Source organism: Lutra lutra, chromosome 4 (genome assembly GCF_902655055.1).
Source record: "Lutra lutra chromosome 4, mLutLut1.2, whole genome shotgun sequence".
Taxonomy (NCBI): Eukaryota; Metazoa; Chordata; class Mammalia; order Carnivora; family Mustelidae; genus Lutra; species Lutra lutra.
Genome location: NC_062281.1, coordinates 197,291,810 through 197,311,889, shown reverse-complemented (window position 1 = coordinate 197,311,889; position 20,080 = coordinate 197,291,810). Strand labels below are relative to the sequence as shown.

At 60.0% G+C, this 20,080-nt stretch overlaps 3 protein-coding genes across 7 annotated transcripts; 2 read left to right on the top strand and 1 right to left on the bottom strand.

The window, feature by feature from the left end:
* Nucleotides 1–76: 76 nt before the first annotated feature.
* PUSL1 (pseudouridine synthase like 1) lies at nt 77–3,306 on the top strand. 3 transcript variants are annotated; one of them, XM_047724413.1, is made up of 8 exons: nt 77–364; nt 571–628; nt 720–925; nt 1,073–1,222; nt 1,310–1,480; nt 2,296–2,347; nt 2,705–2,802; nt 2,985–3,306. In XM_047724413.1, exons 1-8 carry the CDS (start codon nt 294–296, stop codon nt 3,166–3,168), a joined length of 990 nt encoding a protein of 329 aa, XP_047580369.1. In that variant the 5' UTR covers nt 77–293; the 3' UTR covers nt 3,169–3,306. The 3 variants fall into 3 exon arrangements, with proteins under 3 accessions (XP_047580369.1, XP_047580367.1, XP_047580370.1); XM_047724411.1 differs by adding an exon at nt 2,430–2,592 and having other exon boundaries at nt 2,705–3,124; XM_047724414.1 differs by adding an exon at nt 2,430–2,592 and having other exon boundaries at nt 738–925; nt 2,705–3,121.
* On the bottom strand, nt 3,216–16,049 carry INTS11 (integrator complex subunit 11). Of its 2 annotated transcripts, none has more exons than XM_047724393.1 (17): nt 15,883–16,049; nt 12,696–12,793; nt 12,153–12,226; nt 11,122–11,350; nt 7,220–7,318; nt 7,102–7,136; nt 6,708–6,846; nt 6,167–6,231; nt 5,586–5,775; nt 5,185–5,268; nt 4,723–4,812; nt 4,454–4,616; nt 4,218–4,325; nt 4,072–4,133; nt 3,859–4,001; nt 3,653–3,782; nt 3,216–3,562 (listed from the first exon to the last, which is right to left on the bottom strand). In XM_047724393.1, the coding sequence occupies exons 1-17, from the start codon at nt 15,908–15,910 to the stop codon at nt 3,497–3,499; spliced, it is 1,803 nt and encodes a 600-aa protein (XP_047580349.1). In that variant the 5' UTR covers nt 15,911–16,049; the 3' UTR covers nt 3,216–3,496. The 2 variants fall into 2 exon arrangements, with proteins under 2 accessions (XP_047580349.1, XP_047580350.1); XM_047724394.1 differs by lacking the exon at nt 15,883–16,049 and adding an exon at nt 13,171–13,560.
* Nucleotides 16,050–16,195: 146 nt separating this feature from the next.
* CPTP (ceramide-1-phosphate transfer protein) lies at nt 16,196–19,984 on the top strand. 2 transcript variants are annotated; one of them, XM_047724416.1, is made up of 3 exons: nt 16,196–16,251; nt 17,954–18,153; nt 18,364–19,984. In XM_047724416.1, the coding sequence occupies exons 2-3, from the start codon at nt 18,032–18,034 to the stop codon at nt 18,884–18,886; spliced, it is 645 nt and encodes a 214-aa protein (XP_047580372.1). In that variant the 5' UTR covers nt 16,196–16,251; nt 17,954–18,031; the 3' UTR covers nt 18,887–19,984. The 2 variants fall into 2 exon arrangements, with proteins under 2 accessions (XP_047580372.1, XP_047580371.1); XM_047724415.1 differs by having other exon boundaries at nt 16,204–16,313.
* Nucleotides 19,985–20,080: the final 96 nt, after the last annotated feature.

Genomic DNA, 20,080 nt, shown 5'->3' with positions numbered 1-20,080 from the left:
CCCCTCCTGGGCGCCGCGGTCAGAATCCGGCACACGGGCTCTTCCGCGACTCTGAACTTTGCATCCACTCCCTTAGTTCGGCCCCGCCCCCGCTCCCACCCCTAGAGGCCAGAGGGCGGGTGAGGGCCGGACTGCCGAGGCGGACAAACGCTAAGGCGCAGGCGCGGGCGCGGGCGCAGCCGGGGGCGTGGCCACACTGCTCCTCCGCGCGCGCACGCGCGAGCGCAGGGCGCACGTGTGGCCCCGCGGAGCCTGGGCACGCTGAGTCTGGCCGCGCTCCGCGGACTCCCGCCATGGGCCCTGCAGCAGGCTCGGGGACGGCGCGCTACCTCGTGTACTTCCAGTACTTGGGCACGGAATTTAAGTACGTCTTCCGGACCTCCCATCCGTGCCCGCGGCCCCGACGTGTATCCCGGCGCCCCACGTGGCGGTTGGGGGGAGCTAAATTTAGGACCCGCACCTCCGGTCACCCGGCGGGACGCCCCGGGGAGGGAACAGACTTGGAGGGCCGCAGAGGGCGAGGCACGGCCCGAACTCCGGCCGCTGACCCGAGCCCGCCTCCGCCCGCAGCGGGGTCGCGGCCGTCAGGGGCTCCCAGCGCGCCGTCGGGGTCCAGAACTACCTGGAGGTGAGCTCTGTCGGCCGGCCGCCCGGAGTGGAAAGAGGGGGACCTGAGGGAGAGGCAGATGGGAGCCCCCGCGCTGCCCACCCCGCCCCAGGCTGCTCTGTCCCCGCAGGAGGCTGCAAAACGGCTGAATTCGGTGGTGCCGGTCAAGTTCACGATCTCCAGCCGCACGGATGCCGGGGTCCACGCCCTGTGCAACTCGGCTCATCTGGACGTCCAGCGCCGCTCAGGCCAACCCCCCTTCTCCCCAGAGGTCCTGGCAGAGGCTCTCAACGCCCACCTAAGGCACCCGGCCATACGGTGAGTGCCCATCTGCTGTCTCCAGACTGGTCCACGGTGGGTGGAAGCCTTAAGTCAGGAAGGACTCTCTGGGAGTGATAGAGATACCAAGGGGTCACTTGGGTGGGTGGCAGGATCCTTCTGGTGTATCTAATCTTGCTCCCACAGGGTACTGCAAGCTTTCCGAGTACCCAGTGACTTCCATGCCCGCCATGCAGCCACATCCAGGACCTACCTGTACCGTCTGGTCACTGGCTGCCATCGGCCTGACCACCTGTCAGTGTTTGAGCGAAACCGGTGCTGGGCACTGCAGGCAGAGTGAGTGTGGATGGGAGGGGGTGGGAGGGGGTGTCAGACCCACCTGGCTGGCTACTCCCTCCCGACCAGTCCGCTGGCTCCCTGCAGCTGCTTGGATGTGGTCGCTATGCAGGAGGCTGCCCAGCACCTCCTGGGGACGCATGACTTCAGTGCCTTCCAGTCAGCTGGCAGCCCCGCCACGAGCACGGTGCGCACACTGCGCCGAGCCTCCGTGGCCCCTGACCCAAGCAGCCTCTTCATCCTCCCCCAGGAGAACAGGTAAGGAAGGACACCCCGCACACTGGTCAGAGACTAAGGGAGCTGGGTTTAGCACTTTCCCTGGCAAGGGTGGTATAGAGGCAGGACACAGTGGGGGCTGGGGACCCCCTGCTAGTCTTCATGGAGGGATACGAGTCAGCTGAGTGGCATGGCCCCAACAACCATGAACAAGCAGCTGTGCCCTCCCCCCAGGGTGGGTTCCTGCCATGTCGGGGAGGGGGGGGGGCAGAGAACAGAAAATGCTTTCTCCAAGGGCTCCCTGCCCTGCCCTGCCCAGCGTTCGTTGTCTAGTAGATGGATCTTGGCAACTACTGAAAAGGTTTTGCTGAAGCAGCAGCCCCAGGCCAGCGGTTCCAGCCCTACCTGGCAGGGGGCTGTTTCCACTGCCCCTAGCACTGTCCCTGGGGCTCTGGCCAGTTGTCAGCTACTGACTTTCAGAACCTTCCCAGTGTGAGCCAACACTGAAGGGAGGAAGAACTTGCGTATAGTCAGCTGAAGAGCACCTAGCCCGGGGCTTGGGTCTCTGCTAGATGAGGGGCCGCGCTCACCTCCCTCAGATGCCCCAGCCCACCCCAGGACCCCCGCCGCAGCAGCGCCTCCACCTGAGGGACCTGTCCCCACTGCCAAGACCCCCAGAAGGCTCTGCTGCCCCTCCCACTCACACTGTCCCTCCCAACAGCTTCACTTGAGGATAGGGTGGTCAGTGGAAGCCCCTGGGGTGGAAGAGAGTGGGAGCCAATCTCCCCCAGATCCCTCCCCCTGGCCACCTCCTTGTCTGGGGCCACAGTGTGGACTCGGGCTGCCTGTATTTCTAGGTTGCAGTTCTGGAACCTGGAGTTTGAGAGCCAGTCCTTCCTGTACAAGCAGGTGGGCTCTGTCCTGGGCCTTCTGGGGGCAGGAGTGGCCTGAGCGCCTGGGCGCCTGTGGCAGTCTTGGCTTTGGGTTGCAGGTGCGGAGAATGACAGCTGTGTTGGTGGCTGTGGGGCTGGGGACTTTGATGCCTGCTCAGGTGAAGGTGATCCTGGAAAGCCGGGACCCCCTGGGCAGGCACCAGGCACGTGTGGCCCCGGCCCATGGCTTATTCCTCAAGTCCGTGCTGTACGGGAGCCTTGGTAAGGTGCCTGCATGCGTCCCACTGACTAACCCCTCCTGATGCTGAATGCTTGGTGGGGGCGGGGCTCTCGGTGACAGCACAGCTGCAGCCCTCATCCGTCCTGCTAGCAGGTGAGAATCCAGCCTCCGTTCAGCGGGAAAGTGAGGAAACCCCAGGTTGGCCAAAGAACCCCCCTGGAGACCGGCAGCCCAAAAGCAAGAGGCCTGGAGTAAGGTGCCTCCTTCCCCTGGAGCCCTGACCTGGGCCGTAGGACCAAGTTTCCAGGAGAGGAAAAGCAAGTTTCCTCAGGGAGGAGGGAGGGGCCTGAAAGGCAGGAGTTCTGCAGCCCAGATGAAGCTGTGGACTTAAGGCCAGGCCCAGCCTCTGCAGAAAACCTCCTGTGCCCTGCAGGGCTTGCCACACGGAAGCCACAGATAACCCGCAGATTTCTTGGCTGAGGTCAAGGCGGCCAGGACACACAGCCCTGCTGCCGGCCCCTGCCCAGCTCTGCATGCCACATGGGCCTCCGGCCTCCCCTGGCCAGTCCCTGCCCGGCATCCCCACCTTCCTGGGCACCCCAGGCTGCTACGGGTGAACTGCAGGCAAAAGGTTTGTGCATCAAGAAGGGCACAGCCACACAGCTGCTGGTTCCGTTTTTACTGGAAATGAACACCTCAGGAGTGTCCCTCCATCCGCTGGGGGCTCGGGAATAGAAATAAAGAATAGAAATCAAGTCCCCAGGCCTGTGTCTTTCCTCAGCCAAGAGCGGCCAGTTGGGCAGGCACAGGACACTGTGGTCTTGTCCTCACAGACAAAAGCCGTGAGCAGCCGGGGGCTCCGCGTCCAGGGACAAAGAGGGAAGAGCTGAGGCACAGACACAGCCCTAGAACGAAAGCCTAGGTCCCTTTGTTGACCCGCTGACCTCAGCTGGGGGCCTGGGGGAGGCCCTTCTTGAGCAGCGACGTGAGGTAACTGCCCAGCTCTTCATCCTAGAGCCAGATGCAAGAGGAGACCGTCAGCACGTCCTCCCTGAGCACACCTGGGGCTGGAAGTGGGGCTCCTTGGGGCGCAGCCCTCACCTGGTAGGTCCAGGACACCAGCAGCACCTTGGTGCCTGGGTCCTCTGAGTGGGCAGCAGCCTGGATGAGGATGGACTCCACAGTCACAGACCCATCGGGAAGGTGCTGCACGCAGTGGTCCTTGAGGACGCTGCCGGGACGCACAGTGAGACCCACCTCGTGCCCCACTTCTTCCCAACCCGAGCCAGAAGGAACGGGGTGCCCACCTCTTCAGGTGGCTGTAGACCCGCAGGGCTGTCTCCTGCTCCTTCCGAGGGTCGTGCAGGTGCACGCGGCAGGTGAAGCGCAGCTGGTGCTCAGCCAGGCCCAGCTCCTTGAGGGCCTGCTCTGAGGACACGAGCCGGAAGTTCTGTGGGGCAAGAGCAGGTCAGGGGGGATGGGGGCACCCCTCAGGCCCTCCCCAGCACAGGCACACTCACACTATCCTTCATGATCAGGGTGCCATGCAGGAGCCGGGGCTTTTTGGCATCAGGAAGCAGCCCTGTGGAGAAAGGGGCAGGGATAGGAGCTGGCCGCCCGCCGCGCCATGGCCCCACCTCTGCCCGGCGTGCCCTGCCTTGCATACCCTGCGCCATCTCCCGCTTCAGCAGCCCCAGCGAGATGCCCACGGGGATGCTGGGGCTCGTAGGCAGCGTCACCGTCTCACCGTTGGCCGGCATGTAGCAGTTGACCCCTGGGCAAGAGGGGGAGCGGCAGAGAGCCTCAGTCCAGGCCATCCGGCCCTGCCTGTGCTGACCCCGAGGGTGGACCCTGCCCACATCCCCTCTATCGGCCCAAGCCCCCCATGCCCGGGCTGCCTACGGAGTTCCTGCTCGATCTTCTGCTTCAGGAACTCCATCTTCTTGGCCTCCCCGTGCACCAGCAGCACGCTCTCGGGCTCCGCCTGGCCCACCAGCTGCATGATGCCCTTGGCATCCGCGTGGGCGCTGAAGGACATGTACTCCACCTGCATCTTGACCTCCAGCTGTGGCGTCCGGACACACAGACCATTAGCACAAGCAGCGGGCGCCAGGGGCTCCCCTCCGACCCCGGAGGGGGCCCGTGGAGCTGCCGGGGAAGCGGGGACTCACCACCTGCCGCCCCTCCATCTCCAGCTTGCGCTGCCCGCTGAGGATCTTATGGCCCACGGTGCCTTGCACGCAGTAGCCAGGCATGATGACCTGCGGGGAGGATGGCCAAGTCTTGCCTCAGGGCTTCCACCCTGCCTCTCTGAACCTGTACCCTTAATGGCCCCTTTCCTTTGCCAGTAGCTCCCTATCCCAGACCCCACTGCACCCGGGGTGGGGGGGGCTCAGGGGTCTCCGGACAAGCCCACCCAGGCCTGAGCACCACATCAGCTCAGGACACATCACTGCCTGATGTAACAGGCTGACCCAAAGCAAGAGTCTGAGCCACCAGATGAGACACTGGGCCCCCCAGGTTACTGAGCCCTGTCCTGACAACCAGGTGTCCCCAAGCCAAACACAGCCCCTACTCCCCCACCTCTCTGCCCAACCTCACCGGCCGGCCCTCCTGGGAGGTGGAACTCTTACCATGTTCTTCTCATTCCCTGCCCATTTCCGGAAGATCTGCAGCGACTGGCCAGCATGCAGCATGCCTGGCGTGGCGAACACCACCTGTGGGGTGGGGGTGCGGGCAGGACAGTAGCCCGCCTGTCAAAGAACCAGCACTGGCCATGGGCCCAGCTCCTCTGCCCTCAGAGCCTTCTGACCCTGCACCTGCCACAGGCCCTACCTTCTGACCCCCACGTCGTCTTTCCCCCAGCACAGTGCACCCCACTTCCTGAGGGAGAGCTGCAGGCAAAGTCTCCTCGCATGTCCCAGACATGGAGGAGGTGCAGACAGTCAGCACATGCCCCAGCCCGGGGCAAGCATGACTTGGCTACAACAGGCACCAGCTAGACATCCCCAGCCCCTGCTGGCCAGGGCCTCACCATCGGACCCGGGTTGTCAGCAAATGCTCGGTCGAAGGCTTTGATGTGCTTAAATTCAAACATGTTCCTCTGGACAAAGGTCTTACGGATCTTCTGGTTGGTCCAGGTTATGAAGAGCTTGTAGTAGTGGTTGGCTTTCTCCGTCAAGCCCGTGGAGAAGTAAATGGGGGCCTTTAGGTTCATGCGCTCCCTGTGGACAGTGCAGAGACCACAGTGGAGGAGGCTCCCAGGGAAGGACCAGCCACGTCACCCTTCACACCTTCAGCCTGGGTTGTGTCCGGCAGAACAACTCCCTGATGTCCCCCACCTCGGCCCACTTCCTTCTATAAAACGCTGGTTCTGATGAAGGGGACCCAGAGCACATGGTGCAGTGGGGGTGCCTGTGTGGAAAAGCACAACACAGGCCTCCTGGCTTGGGTGGGCACCCCCGCAGGTATCAGATACCCCGACCTGACAGCTGCTAGGGATACAGGTTGTGTTCTGCCTAGAGCCAGACTGAGGACCCTCCCAGGCTGGACACAGGCATCTCAAGGATGCCCACTTAGGCCAGGGGTCCCAGAACCCAGTCTGGCCATACCTACCAGAAGGTCTCCAGCAGGATGCACAGCTCCTGAGCGCGGCCCAGGGCAAACACAGGGATCAGCACCTGCAGGGGGAGGGCGGGGCAGGCTCAGGCAGGAGTCCCTGGCAGTGCTGCCCACCCAAGTTAAGCCCACATCTGACCACAGTCGGCCACGCCCCAGGGCCGCCTTCTCAGGGAGCAGCTGCTCTACAGACCAGCCCTGCTGGGAGCCCAGACAGTCAGAGGCTGCGTCCACTGCGAGCTCATAGCCAGGCACCCCGGAGAGCCAGAGGCCCTTTGCGAACTCCAGGCAAGGCCCCCATACTCTGCCGGAGAGTCCTGGCCAGTCCCGGTCTGGGATCTGAGGGGACAGGTGACTACACACCCCACTTGTCTCCAGAGAAGTTTTTTCTTCTTAATGCTGAGCAAGGCTCCCCGCACGCCCAGAACGCACGGCACTCGTCTCCTGACAGGCCAGACGTGGCCTAAGGACAGTGCAGCATGGTCAGGGAGGGCACATGGCCCAGAGACCTGCCCGGCACCTGGCCTGCACCCACTACCTTCCCGCCACGTTCCACGGCTTCGTGGACTTTCTTCAGGAAGTCTCGCTCACGGCAGCGCTTGGAGTCCCGGATGGTCGTGGCATAGGTCGATTCTGTGATGAGCAGGTTGGGGCGGCATCTGTCAATCCAGGCAGCTCTGCAACAGAGGTGGGCGTGGCCGGAGGTGCACAGTGCCCGTGGCTAGGGGCAACACAGCGGACTGCAGCCATGGCTTTCCTGGGCCCATGGGCAAGCAGCACTCCAGGGGAGACAGGAGGAAGAAACTCGCCAGGCACAGAGGACATGTGGCAGAAACCAATGCACGGAGTGCCCAAGCCCCCAGCACATCCACAAGCCTCACTGCACTCCTGAGGGTCCCCGCAGGATGGAGCAAACACATCAGCTCACTCACCCCAAATGCCGGTCCGGGGTCATATTATAATCACCCTGGCAAAGAATGTGGCAGTGAAACGGGTGTCCCCTCTCCCCAGCCAAGCGGTAGCCCCGGTCCCCCACGTGCTTCCACTGACCGTGTAGACCACAGACTCTGAGCCTACTTTGATCTGGAACATGGCTGCCCCCAGCACGTGGCCTGCATAGTAGGCCTTGATTTCAAGTTCGTCGTCCACCTACAGAGGAGAGGACTCAAGTCAGGTCTTCAGGGTACGCTGGGCAGGTGGTCAAGTTGAAGAGGATGGCAGAGGGACCAAGGAGGTGGACACTGGGGAGGGTGGAAGAGGAGAACATGGTTCCAAGCCTTTCATCATTTCCTATTCTCACACCATGTCCAGTTCTCAACCAACAGCAACAAGACGCAAGGGAGGAGCTGACACCACAGAAAACAAGAGAAACAATGTCTAGAGAAGCAGACTCAGGACTCCCAGAGTTTTCAGACCCAGAGTTTGAGGGCTATGATTAACATATTCAGGAAAACAAAAGATAAAATTAGAATGTTGACCAAAAAACTAGAAATTATTTTTAAAAGCAGAAATTCTAAAACCAGAGGCGCCTGGGTGGCTCAGTGGGTGAAGCCTCTACCTTGGGCTCAGGTCATGATCCCGGGGTCCTGAGATTGAGCCCCACATTGGGTTCTCTGCTCAGCAGGGGACCTGCTTCCTCCTCTCTCTGTCTGCCTCTCTGCCTACTTGTGATCTCTGTCAAATAAATAAATAAGATCTCTAAAAAAAAAAAGAGAAAATTCTAAAACCAGAAACTATAATTACCCAAATAAAGAACTGAATGGATGAATTTAACAGCATGTTACATAGAATCGAAGAGTATTAATGCACTACAATACAAAGAAAGGACTATCTAGCACAAACACAAAAAGAAATACGCGTGAGGGAAGGTCTGGAGTAAGAAGGCCAAACATTCTGTAATCTGGGGCCCTGGGCTGGAGGACAATGGGCAGGAGCAGCCCTGGAAGAACCTGATGAAAGACCTCGGGTCACAGATCCAAGAGGCTTCACACCTGGACAGGTTCGCAAGAACAACATACCGGTCCATCACAGCACATCCACCAGAGAAAAGAGCATAATCCTACAAGCAGCCTAAGATTAAAGACTGTCTTTCAAACAGCGAGTAGAAAGACATACTCAAAGTACTGAGAAGAAATAATTGCCAAACTAGAATTTCACACGTACGAGAAAAGTTCTTCAGGAAGGAGGGGGACGCAGACCCACCCGTTGACGGACCCACACTGCTTTTCTTCAGGAACAAGGTGAATTACCTCAAACAGGAAGTGAAGAACACGGGCAGCAGAGAGGGTAAACAGAGAGGACACCCAGCAAACCTGACTTTATCAGTATTAGTAATGAATGACATCCTGCCAGGTTCCACATATACTGTGGGCAGATAATAACCTAAATCAGGGAAGGGATAAACAGACTTAAAATGTTCTAAGACAGGGTGCCTGGGTGGCTCAGTCTGCCTTTGGCCCAGGTCATGATCCCAGGGTCCTGGGATGGAGCCCCACATCGGGCTCCCTGCTCGGCAGGAAGCCTGCTTCTCCCTCTCCCTCTCCCACTCCCTCTGCTTGTGTTCCCTCTCTCGCTGTGTCTCTCTGTCAAATAAATAAATAAAATCTTAAAAAAAAATTGTTCTAAGAACTTTGTGTTATCTACAGGCAAAACCTCCAAATACCTTAGATTTTTATTGTCATGGATGCATTTTGTAAACTCTACCACTATGAGAATTACAAAAGTATAAAATTACTAGCGAAATAAAAGGGAGAAACAGAGGGGTGCCTGGGTGGCTCAGTGGGTTAAGCCTCTGCCTTTGGCTCAGGTCATGATCTCAGGGTCCTGGGATCCAGCCCCGCATCGGGCTCTCTGCTCAGCGGGGAGCCTGCTTCCCCCCCTCTCTCTCTGCCTCTCTGCCTGCTTGTGATCTCTCTGTCAAATAAATAAATAAAAATCTTATTAAAAAAAAAAAAAAGGTTCTTGCAAAGTTGAAGTTCTGAAAATTAAAAACAAGCAAACAAAAAAACATCTGCCTCCGCTCAGGAGGGGAGTCTGCCGCTCCCTCTGCCCCTCCCCCCGTTTGTGTTTGCTCTCGCTCGTTTGCTCACTCTCTCTAAATAAATAAACTCTTAAAAAGAAGAAAAACAGAAATTTTAAAAAACCAATCCAAAGAAAGCAATAAGAGAAAGAAAAAACACAGAACAGGCAAGACAAATAGAAGCAAATGGAAGAGCCGAGCTAAACTCCCAAGTTTTCTTATTAAGCGCAGGGTCCAAACGCTCCATGTGGTAAGTTATCAGGGAAAGATTAACACCAACAACCGTCCTCTGCACTGGCCCACGGCGCCGCGGGATGGGCACAGGCCCCGTCTCCACACGGCCAGGGAGCTCCGCGGCCGCCGGCGAGCTCAGAAGCGACATGATAAACGGTAGGAGAAAACCCGCTCGGAAACAGCCCTGGCCCACCCTTGGGGAGACACTTCCCGTGCAAAGGGAACTGTGCTAGAGGAAGCAGGAGTTGAAGCCAAATAGTCGAACTCTGCCGTCAGAAGTGCGTCAGGGTCCGGCTGGTCCAGAACGGCAAAAACAAACCCGAGGATGCGCCTCAATTTTATCAAGGAAAAGGATGAAGCTGTAGGTGCTGGATTTGGTCACAAAGGTCATGAGGTCAGTGATATTTTTTTTAAAGATTTAATTTATTTCATTACGTATTTGACAGAGAGAGAGAGGCAGGCAGAGAGAGAGGGAAGCAGGCTCCCTGCTGAGCAGAAAGCCCCGAGGTAGGGCCCGACCCCAAGACCCCGAGACCATGACCTTAGCTGAAGGCACAGGCTTCAACCACTGAGCCACTCAGGCACCCCTCAGTGACATTTAAGATTGCCAAAACACCCACAAAAGACAAGCAGACAAATTACATGCCACTTAAAAGAGCTACATTTAAAACACGACGCAGGGGGCTCCTGGGTGGCTCAGGTCATGATCTCAGGGCCCTGGGATCGAGTCCCAGGGCGGGGGGGGGGGGTGTCTCTGCTCAGCAAGGAGCCTGCTTCCCCCTCTCTCTCCGCCTGCCTCTCTGCCTGCTTGTGATCTCTGTCAAATAAATAAATAAAATCTTAAAAACACACACACACACACACACAATGCAGTCAAGTTGAAAGTAAAACAATGGGGGCGCCTGGGTGGCTCAGTGGGTTGGGCCGCTGCCTTCGGCTCAGGTCATGATCTCAGAGTCCTGGGATCGAGCCCTGCGTCAGGCTCTCTGCTCGGCAGGGAGCCTGCTTCCTCCTCTCTCTCTGCCTGCCTCTCTGCCTACTTGTGATCTCTCTGTCAAATAAATAAATAAAAATCTTTAAAAAAAAAAAAAAAAAAGAAAGTAAAACAATGGAAAAAGACATACTATGGCAATAGTCAAAGACAGGAAAGGTGAGGGTGCTGTGGTATTACCAGAACACAGACTTTAAGGTTAAAAGTGTTATTAAAGATAAACACACATCGTGCTGACACTAAGTCCAACCAGAAATACCTGAAAATACACAGATACCTACTAACAAGCAAAACTTACTGACTCTAAGGAGAAAAAGACAAACCCACAATCTCTATGATACATTTCACCCAACTTGATTGCATTTGCCTGCTTAAAACCCTTCACTTCCTTGCTGACCCACACACAACAATTACTGAGGCAAAACCCAAACCCCACAGCCCAGGCTGCCCTTCAGGGCTTGCCCACTCCATGTCCAGTCTCTGCCCCCGACGCCCCAGCCAGCACACCCTCTCGGATGCAGTCAGACAGAGCCAGGAGAGCAGCAGAGGTCCCACGTGCTTGACGGGTGCTTGGCACGCTGTCCTGTGTGCACCCGAATCTGGGCTGGGACCTAGATTCTGGGGCAGCACCACATGCGCTTGCCCCCTGCTGCCTCCTGGTGGACAGTACCCGACACAGAGTGAGACGGGGTCTGCGAGGACCCTGACCTGGACCGTCTGGTGGAGGTGGACAGCTACCACCTTCTTCATACAGTCTTTGATCATCTGGGAGGTGAAGAAGTTGGCCTCGCCCTTCTTGTCCACAGCAATCTTGCGGTAGTCCTCCAGCAGGATGGGGCAGATGGCCTGGGTGGGGTGGGTCATGTAGATGGGCCCATCATAGCCCACCATCTCGCTGAAGTAGGGGAGTGCCCCACAGTGGTCCAGGTGGAAATGGCTGCGGGTACAACACAGGTCAGCCCAGGGCCACTGTTCCCCAACCGAGCCTGCCCCCTCCACAGGCTCCACACCAGCACAGCCTCATGGTCATTCCACCGAATCATTCACTGGTACACTGACTCCCTAGTGCGCATCAGATGACCACCTCAGTGCCACAGAGTGACAAAAACTACTACCTTCCTGGAACTTGGAATCTAAATGTCCAATAAATCAGTGGGCATTGACGAGATAATGCTCACATCAGACAGACACATGTTCTATAGAGTAATGACAAGTAGCTAAGAAAGGGACAGGGCATCGGACAGTTAGCATCTCTGGCGGATGGGCAGGAAGACCCCACGGCATGTGAACCACAGCAAGGCGGCACCGGGACAGAGGGAAGGGAATGCTGCGTGTCCACGAATGGAGCAGACGGGGGTGGGGATGGCCTCCCTGCCGTGGGTCGGTTGCCCAAGCACAGCCCCATCTTCCTGGGGCAGCTGGGGCTCAGGGCTCTCATCCGTGACACTCGGGGCAGAGGCAATAGGCACACACGGCACAGTGTGCCCCTTGCTCCACCATGCCCACCAAAGCCCACTAAGGAGCAACCGTGGACACTTAGGTCTCAGGCAAACCATCCAGAGTCAGGGAGGGGCAGCTCTGGGGGCGTGCCACATAGACAACCTAGAGCAGAACCCGGGCTTGTGACACCCCACAGCCTGCAGCCTTCCCAGGCCCCGAGTGGCTCTCCTGGGCTCCCGAGTCCTCAAGGTGGGGCCAGACGTAAACCCACACAACACTAACAGCCCACTGGCGCCCACCTGATGATCACGCAGTCCAGGAAGTCGGTCAGCCGGCCACTGCGGGTGATGTAGGAGAAGTCAGGGAAGCGCCTCTGGCAAGCCAAGAGAAAGGGTCAGAACACAGTTGCCCTGGGTCTGCCAGCACCCCAGAGAGTGGCTCCCAGGAGTGGGGAACAAGGGCAGAGGCTGAGCCTGGCCAGCCACAGCATGACCACTGACTGCCCACAGCCTCTGAGAACACAGGGAGGGAACAAACTGCCAGAACCCATCACCCAGCAAGAAGGCCTGCCTGGGGACCACTGGGCTGCCCCGTAACCCCACGGGAGCCCAAGAGACCCTGCTCTGGCACAAACCAAGCCTTCCACACGGGGCGCCCCATCTGTCAAGTGATGGTGGGGAGCCTGCCAGGGAATGCAGTGACCCCAGGCCCACCCGCCTCCTGCCACTGCCCACTTCCCCAGAGTCCCTACTCCGAGGCTCCAAAGCCTGGGGCCCCGCTGAGAACAGCAACAAGGAGCAGCTGAAGGAGGTCCCTCCAGGCCGCCTTCCCTCGGGACTCACGTCGTCATTGAAGCCCATGTGCATCCCGCAGTCCAGCATGACGTTCTTGCCTGCGATGGAGACCAGGATGCAGCTCCGGCCCACGTCCTGGCCGGCCCCTGAAAAGGAGATGGGACGGGCTGCTGCCGCGCCCACAGCCCTCTCCCCACTGCGGCAAGCGACGGCCCCGCCCCAAGAACAAGGTCCAGCCGCCTGCCTCACAACCCCCCTGGGAACTCTGGGTCCCTGACCCTGCAGAACCCTCAGTGGTCTAGGAAAGCCCCACGCTGCTGTGCTGATGACGTGTGAGGTGAGCAGCAGCACCACCGTCTCTACGCTCAGGCCAGGGAAACGTGCAGGTTGGGGCAAAGTGCCCAGGCTGCCAAGGGAGCTCCAGACCACATGCCCTCCCCCACCACACCTCCAGCCTCAGGCCCTGCCACTGCCACCCAGGTCAGATGGAACAAGACCCCCACTTCTCGAGGGGGCAGCCCACCTGCTGTGGCTGACAGGAACCTTCAAAGGCCAGGGCTGTGTAGCCGGTGCTGCTGGACTGTGGTCCTGGCACTTAACAGGGCTAAGCCGGTGCCCCACAGGGCATCACTGCCCCTCTTGAAAACTCAACTGGGGGCACACCTGGGCTATGGGGCTATGGAGCCCTCTCCCCTAGGACCTACTCCCAGAAGGCATCAAGCACCTCCAGGTGGTGTCCCTGCAGAGGGACACCTGTGTGGCTTTAGCCTAGCCATGGGGAGACCTGGCCCGAGCTGTCCAGCAATGACAGTTACAGTGGCCACAATGCAGATGGCTCACCACCACACCCCCGCAGGGCACCCAGAGCCCAGAACTTAACCTGAGTCCTATCCACGTTCCTGACTTTAAGCCCTACCCATCTGCTCCAGCCCCAGCAGGCCACATTCCAGCCACCTCCAGTAGCCATTTGTCACCTCCTCTGGGGTCTGGAATCCCAAGAAGAAAGGCACGCAGCCTTGCAGGGCCTGATGATAGCAAATGACCCGCTTTCCATCATGATCCTACAACCTTCCGTCTGCCAGCCAGAGTCAGCGCCTTCTGTTAGCGCCACACACATCAAGGTGGCCCAGAGCAGGACCCAGACTGGTCCTTGAGAAGCCTCAGTGACCCGTGACAACAGTAGGTGATCCCAGCCAAGAGCTTCCTCTGCGTGCTTCAGGCCGACCAGCCAAAGGCCTGGAGATTTCTCATAAGCCTGCTCCTGCCCCAGCAGGACAACATCAGGGTCTCAGCCATCTGCTCCCTGCTGCACCTTTAGCCCTAGAGCTGTGCCTAGCGCAGAGGCCCTCCAGACATTTGTGATGGGGTAAGGGGAGGGCTGCCCCTCTTTACAGAGGATGTGAAGGCACAGAAGTCATGGGATCACCCCATGGACACATGGACCCTAAGCATGGGGCCAGGAATGGTTTTCTGGACTCCAGAGCTCAGTTCTTAGGCACTGGCCTCTACTCCCAACAGGAATCACAACCATCCCAGGGAGCAAGGAGAGTGGCCCAAACAGGGCCGCAGATGTGGGGAACAGAGTCTAGAGCACGCACAAAGAGGCAGGACCCAGAAGAAAACAAAGATGACTTCACGTCTGCGGAGTTTGTGTTTCAGGGAAAGGAAACAATGACCATGTAGATAAGACACACACTGAGTCCATCAGGTAGAGTTTGGGCCCTGGAGAAGATTAAGGCAGGGGAGGGGACACAGAAATATCCAGATCCACACCAGGGGAAGTCCTCCTTAAAATGACTTCTGAGCAGGGTGGAGAGGGACAGCCAGGAGATGGGAGGGGCGGCCGTGCAAAGCCTGTGGGGCAGGAGTGACCCAGGCCTCTCTGCACCTGGCCCACATGACCAGCGAGCCAGGAGGCAGAAGCTGGCAGAGGAAGACAAAAGAGAAGGAGTTCTGCTTTGACCGTGCTATGGCCTTGGGAGCACACCCAGGTGCAGACTGGGGTAAGAGAAGCAGCAGAAAAAACTGCTGGAAGAGAGTGAGTGGCGAGAAAGCCAAACTGTGGCAGGCGAGAATTCTACCACTGAACCACCAATGCGAGAAAGCCAAACTGTGAAGGAGCACTCGGGAAAGCACGATCCGAGCACGCCCCTGGAGGGGCGCCAAAGGCAGGGGAGTGTGGGGTCACAGCAGCCGGAGGGGAACCCGTGCCAAAAGCTATGAGAGCTGCTGAGGGAGGGATCTGTCCCGCACGTGGAGCAGAGATGTTCAACAGCTCAGTGTCCCCACGCGGGGCCGGGGTGCTGCATGGTGAGGAACTCACAGCATGAGGACGCATGCAGAGCTGTGAGGAGCATCTGCACAGGAGAACGCTCCCCACGCATGGCCCAGCGTAGGAGGCAGGGTCCTGGGCAGCACAGAGCACAGGGCAGGAAGAATGCCCAGAGAGCGCTAGAGGGCTGGCCTCCAGAGCGCAACCTGATAACCCCCGTTGTTCCTGGGGCCCTGGGCTCCCAGGGACCTTCCCACTTCGGTGCTCTGCACTCTTTGGGCTTTTACACCTTCTACAAAACGCAAACCTTGGGCGCCTGGGTGGCTCAGTGGGTTAAGCCGCTGCCTTCGGCTCAGGTCATGATCTCAGGGTCCTGGGATCGAACCCCGCATCGGGCTCTCTGCTCAGCAGGGAGCCTGCTTCCCTCTCTCTCTCTCTCTCTCTCTGCCTGCCTTTCTGTCTACTTGTGATCTCTCTCTGTCAAATAAATAAATAAAATCTTAAAAAAAAAAAAACCGCAAACCTTCCTTAGAAACAAAACAAAACAAACGCCGCCGCAGAGCCCCGGTGAGACAAGGCTGAACGCGCGTGGACGGCTGGACTGGGTAAACGGGAAGCCGCAGGTACCGGGTGCGAGACCGACGCAGGAGAGCAGCGAGGACCACCTCAGGCATCAGTGCACGTGGACAGAAGCCGGCGCGGCGAGGTCGCAGGCCGGGGCTCTCGGGGTCGGCGCCTGGAGGGCGGACCCACCCTCCTCTCACGGCGAGAAGAGCTGGGGACGCAGCAGCACAGCAGCGGCCGACCCCCGAGCCGACCCTCGGGAGGCGGAGCCGGCCCGAGACCTCCGCGGACGGCAGCCGCTGGTCGGCGACCCCGGCCAGCCCTCGGCGTCCCCGCGGCTCGTCCCCAGACCACCGCCCGCCCCGCGCCCGCGAGGCCGGCCGAGCGCGCCTCACTCACCCAGGGGAGTGACCCTGATCTCGGGCATGCTGCCGGGCGCGCTCCCACGCCCGTAGTCTCTGCCCCCACCGAGCCGGCAGAAACACCGCGGCCGCACGACACCCAGACCCCAGACTCTGGCGCGCCGTTCCCCGACCCGCGGCGACGTATCGCGCAGGCGCAGCCCCAACGGCGCCAGCTTCCGGTGCGCCCGCCGGAAACGCCTGCCCACGCGTCGAGCCTCCGGATTGGGCAGCCGGTAACCAATCCCGGGCATCAGAGAGGCGGCCGGGGGCGGGGCAGCGGGTCCAGCGGCAGCCGCGGCTGGGGGCGGCGGCGGCGGCGGCGGCGGCGGCGGCGGCGGCGGCGGCGGCGGCGGCGGCGCCGCAGGTGAGCGGGAGGGCCCCAGGCTCGGGCCCCGGGCGGGGAGCAGAGCTCACCGAACTCGGCAGGTGGGCCCGGGCATCGCCAAGGGGCCAGGCGTGGGAGGGGGCGACCGAAGGCCTGGCTTCCACGCCACCCAGGTCGCCGGGCCTCTGCTTAATCCCTGGGCCTCGGCTGGAGCGGGACCTGCCCAGGACTAGGCTCTACCCGAGCGCGGGGTCCGAGCCTGGCGCCACCTGGAGCTCCCTTCCCCAGCAGGACTTGCAGGGCTTACTGGACAGGGCCTCAGTCCTACTCGCTGGGCCTGTGGGGTGTGGGGCTAGGCTGGGTGCCTTCTTCTCCCGGGGGCCTTAAGCCTGCTGTCAGCCACAGAGGGGCGGCGCTAAGGCAGCCCTCCTGCCGAGACTTGACCTTGGGGTTGTGGGCTGACCCTGGGGGGAGCCTTGGTGGTGCCCTGCATCACCTCCCCGGAGTTGGCAGGCTGCCTGGTCCGGGCTACACAGCCCGTGTCCTTCCTGTTGTTTGCAAGTTCTGAAAAGCTCCCAGCAGCTCCTCTGTGCTGCTGGCTCAGGTTCTAGACAGGAAGGCCAGGCGCACAGGATGTCTGGTGTCCAGGAAGGTAGCCCTGAAGGCCTCAGGGACGGAAGACAGGCCCTGAGAGAGGGGAGGGGCGGGCCGGAAGTCTCTTGAGCTCCCGTTCTTCCTGAGGCCAGGCATGACTGTCCCCCACACCTGAAAACAGGGTGAGCTCACCTCTGGGGGCTCAGCCCAATGCCAGGAGCCTCCAGGGCCTCAGCAGCCACTAGGCCCCATCAGATGCCCCTGGCATCCTGGGTGGCGAGATGCAGCTGAGTCCCCAGGGACTGTCAGAGCCCAACCCCACTGCCAGCCCTAGGTGCCCAGGAGGACAGAGGCTGGGTTGCCCAGTGGCACCCATTCAGTGTGTGGGCACTTGCATGTTTATGGAGGGACTGTATGAATGTGAGCAGAATCCAGGGTGGGACTCTGGCCTCAGGCATTTCCGGAAGGTTCCTTGGGGATGGGGGAGGGCCTTGTGGCTGTCTTCAGACCTTTGGCCCAGCTGCCCTTCTGCATGGCACCTGTACCACTCCAGCAGGAGTGAAAAGATCGGTGTCTGTCAGGCCATGCTGACCTTGGAGCCTCTGCTCTGGCCCAGGATGCAGCAGAAAAGCCAGGAAGCGCCCAGCCCACCTGGCCACCCTTCCCGGCCCTCCACCTTCCATAGTACTTATCTTGTTTTTAGCTACCATGTTGGACTTTCCCGGCTTTCTCCAAGAATATCGCCCTGACAGGCGGGGCTGGCTGTTTGTCTCATGGGCCACCCACCCTGGAAGGGTGCTTAGCTCTGGGCAGAGACGTGGCTCTGGTGTTTGACTCTGGTGAGAGAAACAAACAATAAACGAGCCAAAAAACGTGAGTGAAGATGTTTGCCATCGATAAGATGTAGCAGAGTGGTTTGACAAGGCTGAGTGACAAGGAGGGGCCGTGCTAAGGTCTGTGGGCATGTGTTCCAGGCCCAGGGCAGCATTGGGTCTTTGTGTCCGATCTTGTGGCCCAGGCAGAAGGAAGTAGGCTTCTGGGGAGAAGGACACTGACACAGGCACGGGACCCAATGTGGGCTTTTAGTGGGGGGCAGCTGGATCCCAGCAGTTGTTTTCTGACCGCTCTCGCCTCCCCCCCAAAATAGTGACCCAAGGAGTGAGCTGACTCGTAGGGAGACAACCCAGAAGCCTGACTTCCCACGTGTTTCAGCGCGTATTGAGAAATGGATGGCTTGGAGTCGGACTTCAACCTGAGGGTCGTCTTGGTCAGTTTCAAGCAGTGTCTCAACGAGAAGGAGGAGGTGCTGCTGGATCACTACCTCGCCGGCTGGAGGGGTCTAGTCAGGTGCTTGGGGGGGGCACTGCCTTGTGGGGCCCCACCCCTCCCATGTGTTGTGCTGGGTGCTAGGCACAGCCGGCTCCCGCCTGCCTGGGGCTGGTCAGTCGCTCTCACTCACCCTTTGGCCAGCAGCTCCTGTGGGGGCGCGTGTGCTCCAGGAGGCGGGGGGGCAGGCTCCCCTGCACCCGGGCTGAACTCCTGCTTCCCCTTGAGCAGGTTCCTGAACAGTCTGGGTGCCATCTTCTCCTTCATCTCAAAGGATGTCACAGCGAAGCTGCAGATCATGGAGCGTCTGCGCAGCGGCCCCCAGCGGGAGCACTACAACAGCCTGCAGGCCATGGTGGCCTATGAGGTGGGCAACCAGCTGGTGGACCTGACGCGGCGCTCCCGCCACCCGGACTCGGGCTGCCGGACGGTGCTTCGGCTGCACCGTGCCCTGCGCTGGCTACAGCTCTTCCTGGAAGGCCTGCGCACCAGCCCCGAGGACGCCCGCACTGCTGTGCTCTGCACCGACTCCTACAACGCCTCGCTGGCGGCCTACCACCCCTGGATTATCCGCCGGGCTGTCACTGTGGCCTTCTGTACGTTGCCCACACGCAAGGTCTTCCTGGAGGCCATGAACGTGGGATCCCCACAGCAGGCTGTGGAGATGCTGGGCGAGGCCCTGCCCTTCATTGAGCGAGTCTACAGTGTCTCCCAGGAGCTTTATGCCAAGCATTCCCTGCTGGATCTGCCCTGAGGGCCAGCGGGCCGGGGTGGGGGAGGAGGGCAGCCAGCACCCGTCAGTCCCCCCATGGAGATGTGTGGGTGCCCCAGGAATGGGGAGAACACTGTCCTCTGCTCGCTGAGCTTGACTGGAGCCCCGGGCCCAGCGTGGCCCACCCAGGCCATGCTTCAAGCCTGCGGTGCACAGGCCATGGCAGAGGATGCGGGCCGCGGCAGTCTACTCCTCCCCTGTCACCTCGCTCTGCCGGGAGCATCTCTGCTTTACCCTCAGCTGAGATACACCTGTGTCCAGCCGGGCCTCACCCAGATGTCGAGGTGCAGAAGGCAGGGCAGATAAGGGGCAGGATCAGCATTCATGGGAAACCCAGAGAAGCGGCCCCTGCCCGTGAGCCAAGTCGTGAAATGGGGCAAGGTCCCAGGGCCCTGTGGCACAGAGACTTCATCCTGCTCCCGGCAAGCACATTCAGCAGGTGCTTGTCCATCCCTGGCCCATCTCAGTGTCCGCACCCAGGTACCCCTGGGCCCCTCCATGAGGGGCTGGCCGTCCCCAGGACAGGGATAGAACCCCTGGGCAGCCGTTGGCAACGCAGGCTCTCTCCCCATCGCTCACCTCCTTACTAGCCAGGGACCCACATGTCCTTGGCAGCAAGAGCCAGGAGCTGAAGCCCTGAGTGGAGAGGGGAGGCCCGCCCCGCCTCTCTGCACTCTCATCAGCGGCCACCCCGTCCATCAGGTACCCCCCCAGGCAGCTGCCTGTGAATCTGCACAGCACAGCCCACAGCTCTGCTGGTCCGGGGCTAGCCGCTCCCTCCCCGTCATCTGGCAAGAGGCTGTGTTCCCTCTGCCCTGCCCCACAGAGCTCAGGAGAGCCAGAAAGAGACGGTGCACGGAGGGAGCCTGGACTAGAAGCCTAGCCGACAGGCCAGCCATCACCCAGCACTTGGGGGCCTGGCCTCTTCTACTGGCTCTTCACTGTGAGCTCAGGCCCTTCGAAGCCGAGGGGACCGTATCCACCACACAGCAGACGTGCACACGTGTCAGTTGGCAGAGACCCTGGGAGAGTGTAATCGGGTGATGGTTTCTCCAACATCAATAAATGCCACTTACAGAGCAGGCAGTGTCCTCTAGGTGGAGGTAATCATGCGGCAGGCAGCTACTTCCTGAAGGGAGGAGGGATGTGACCCCATGCATCAGCCACTGGGACGTG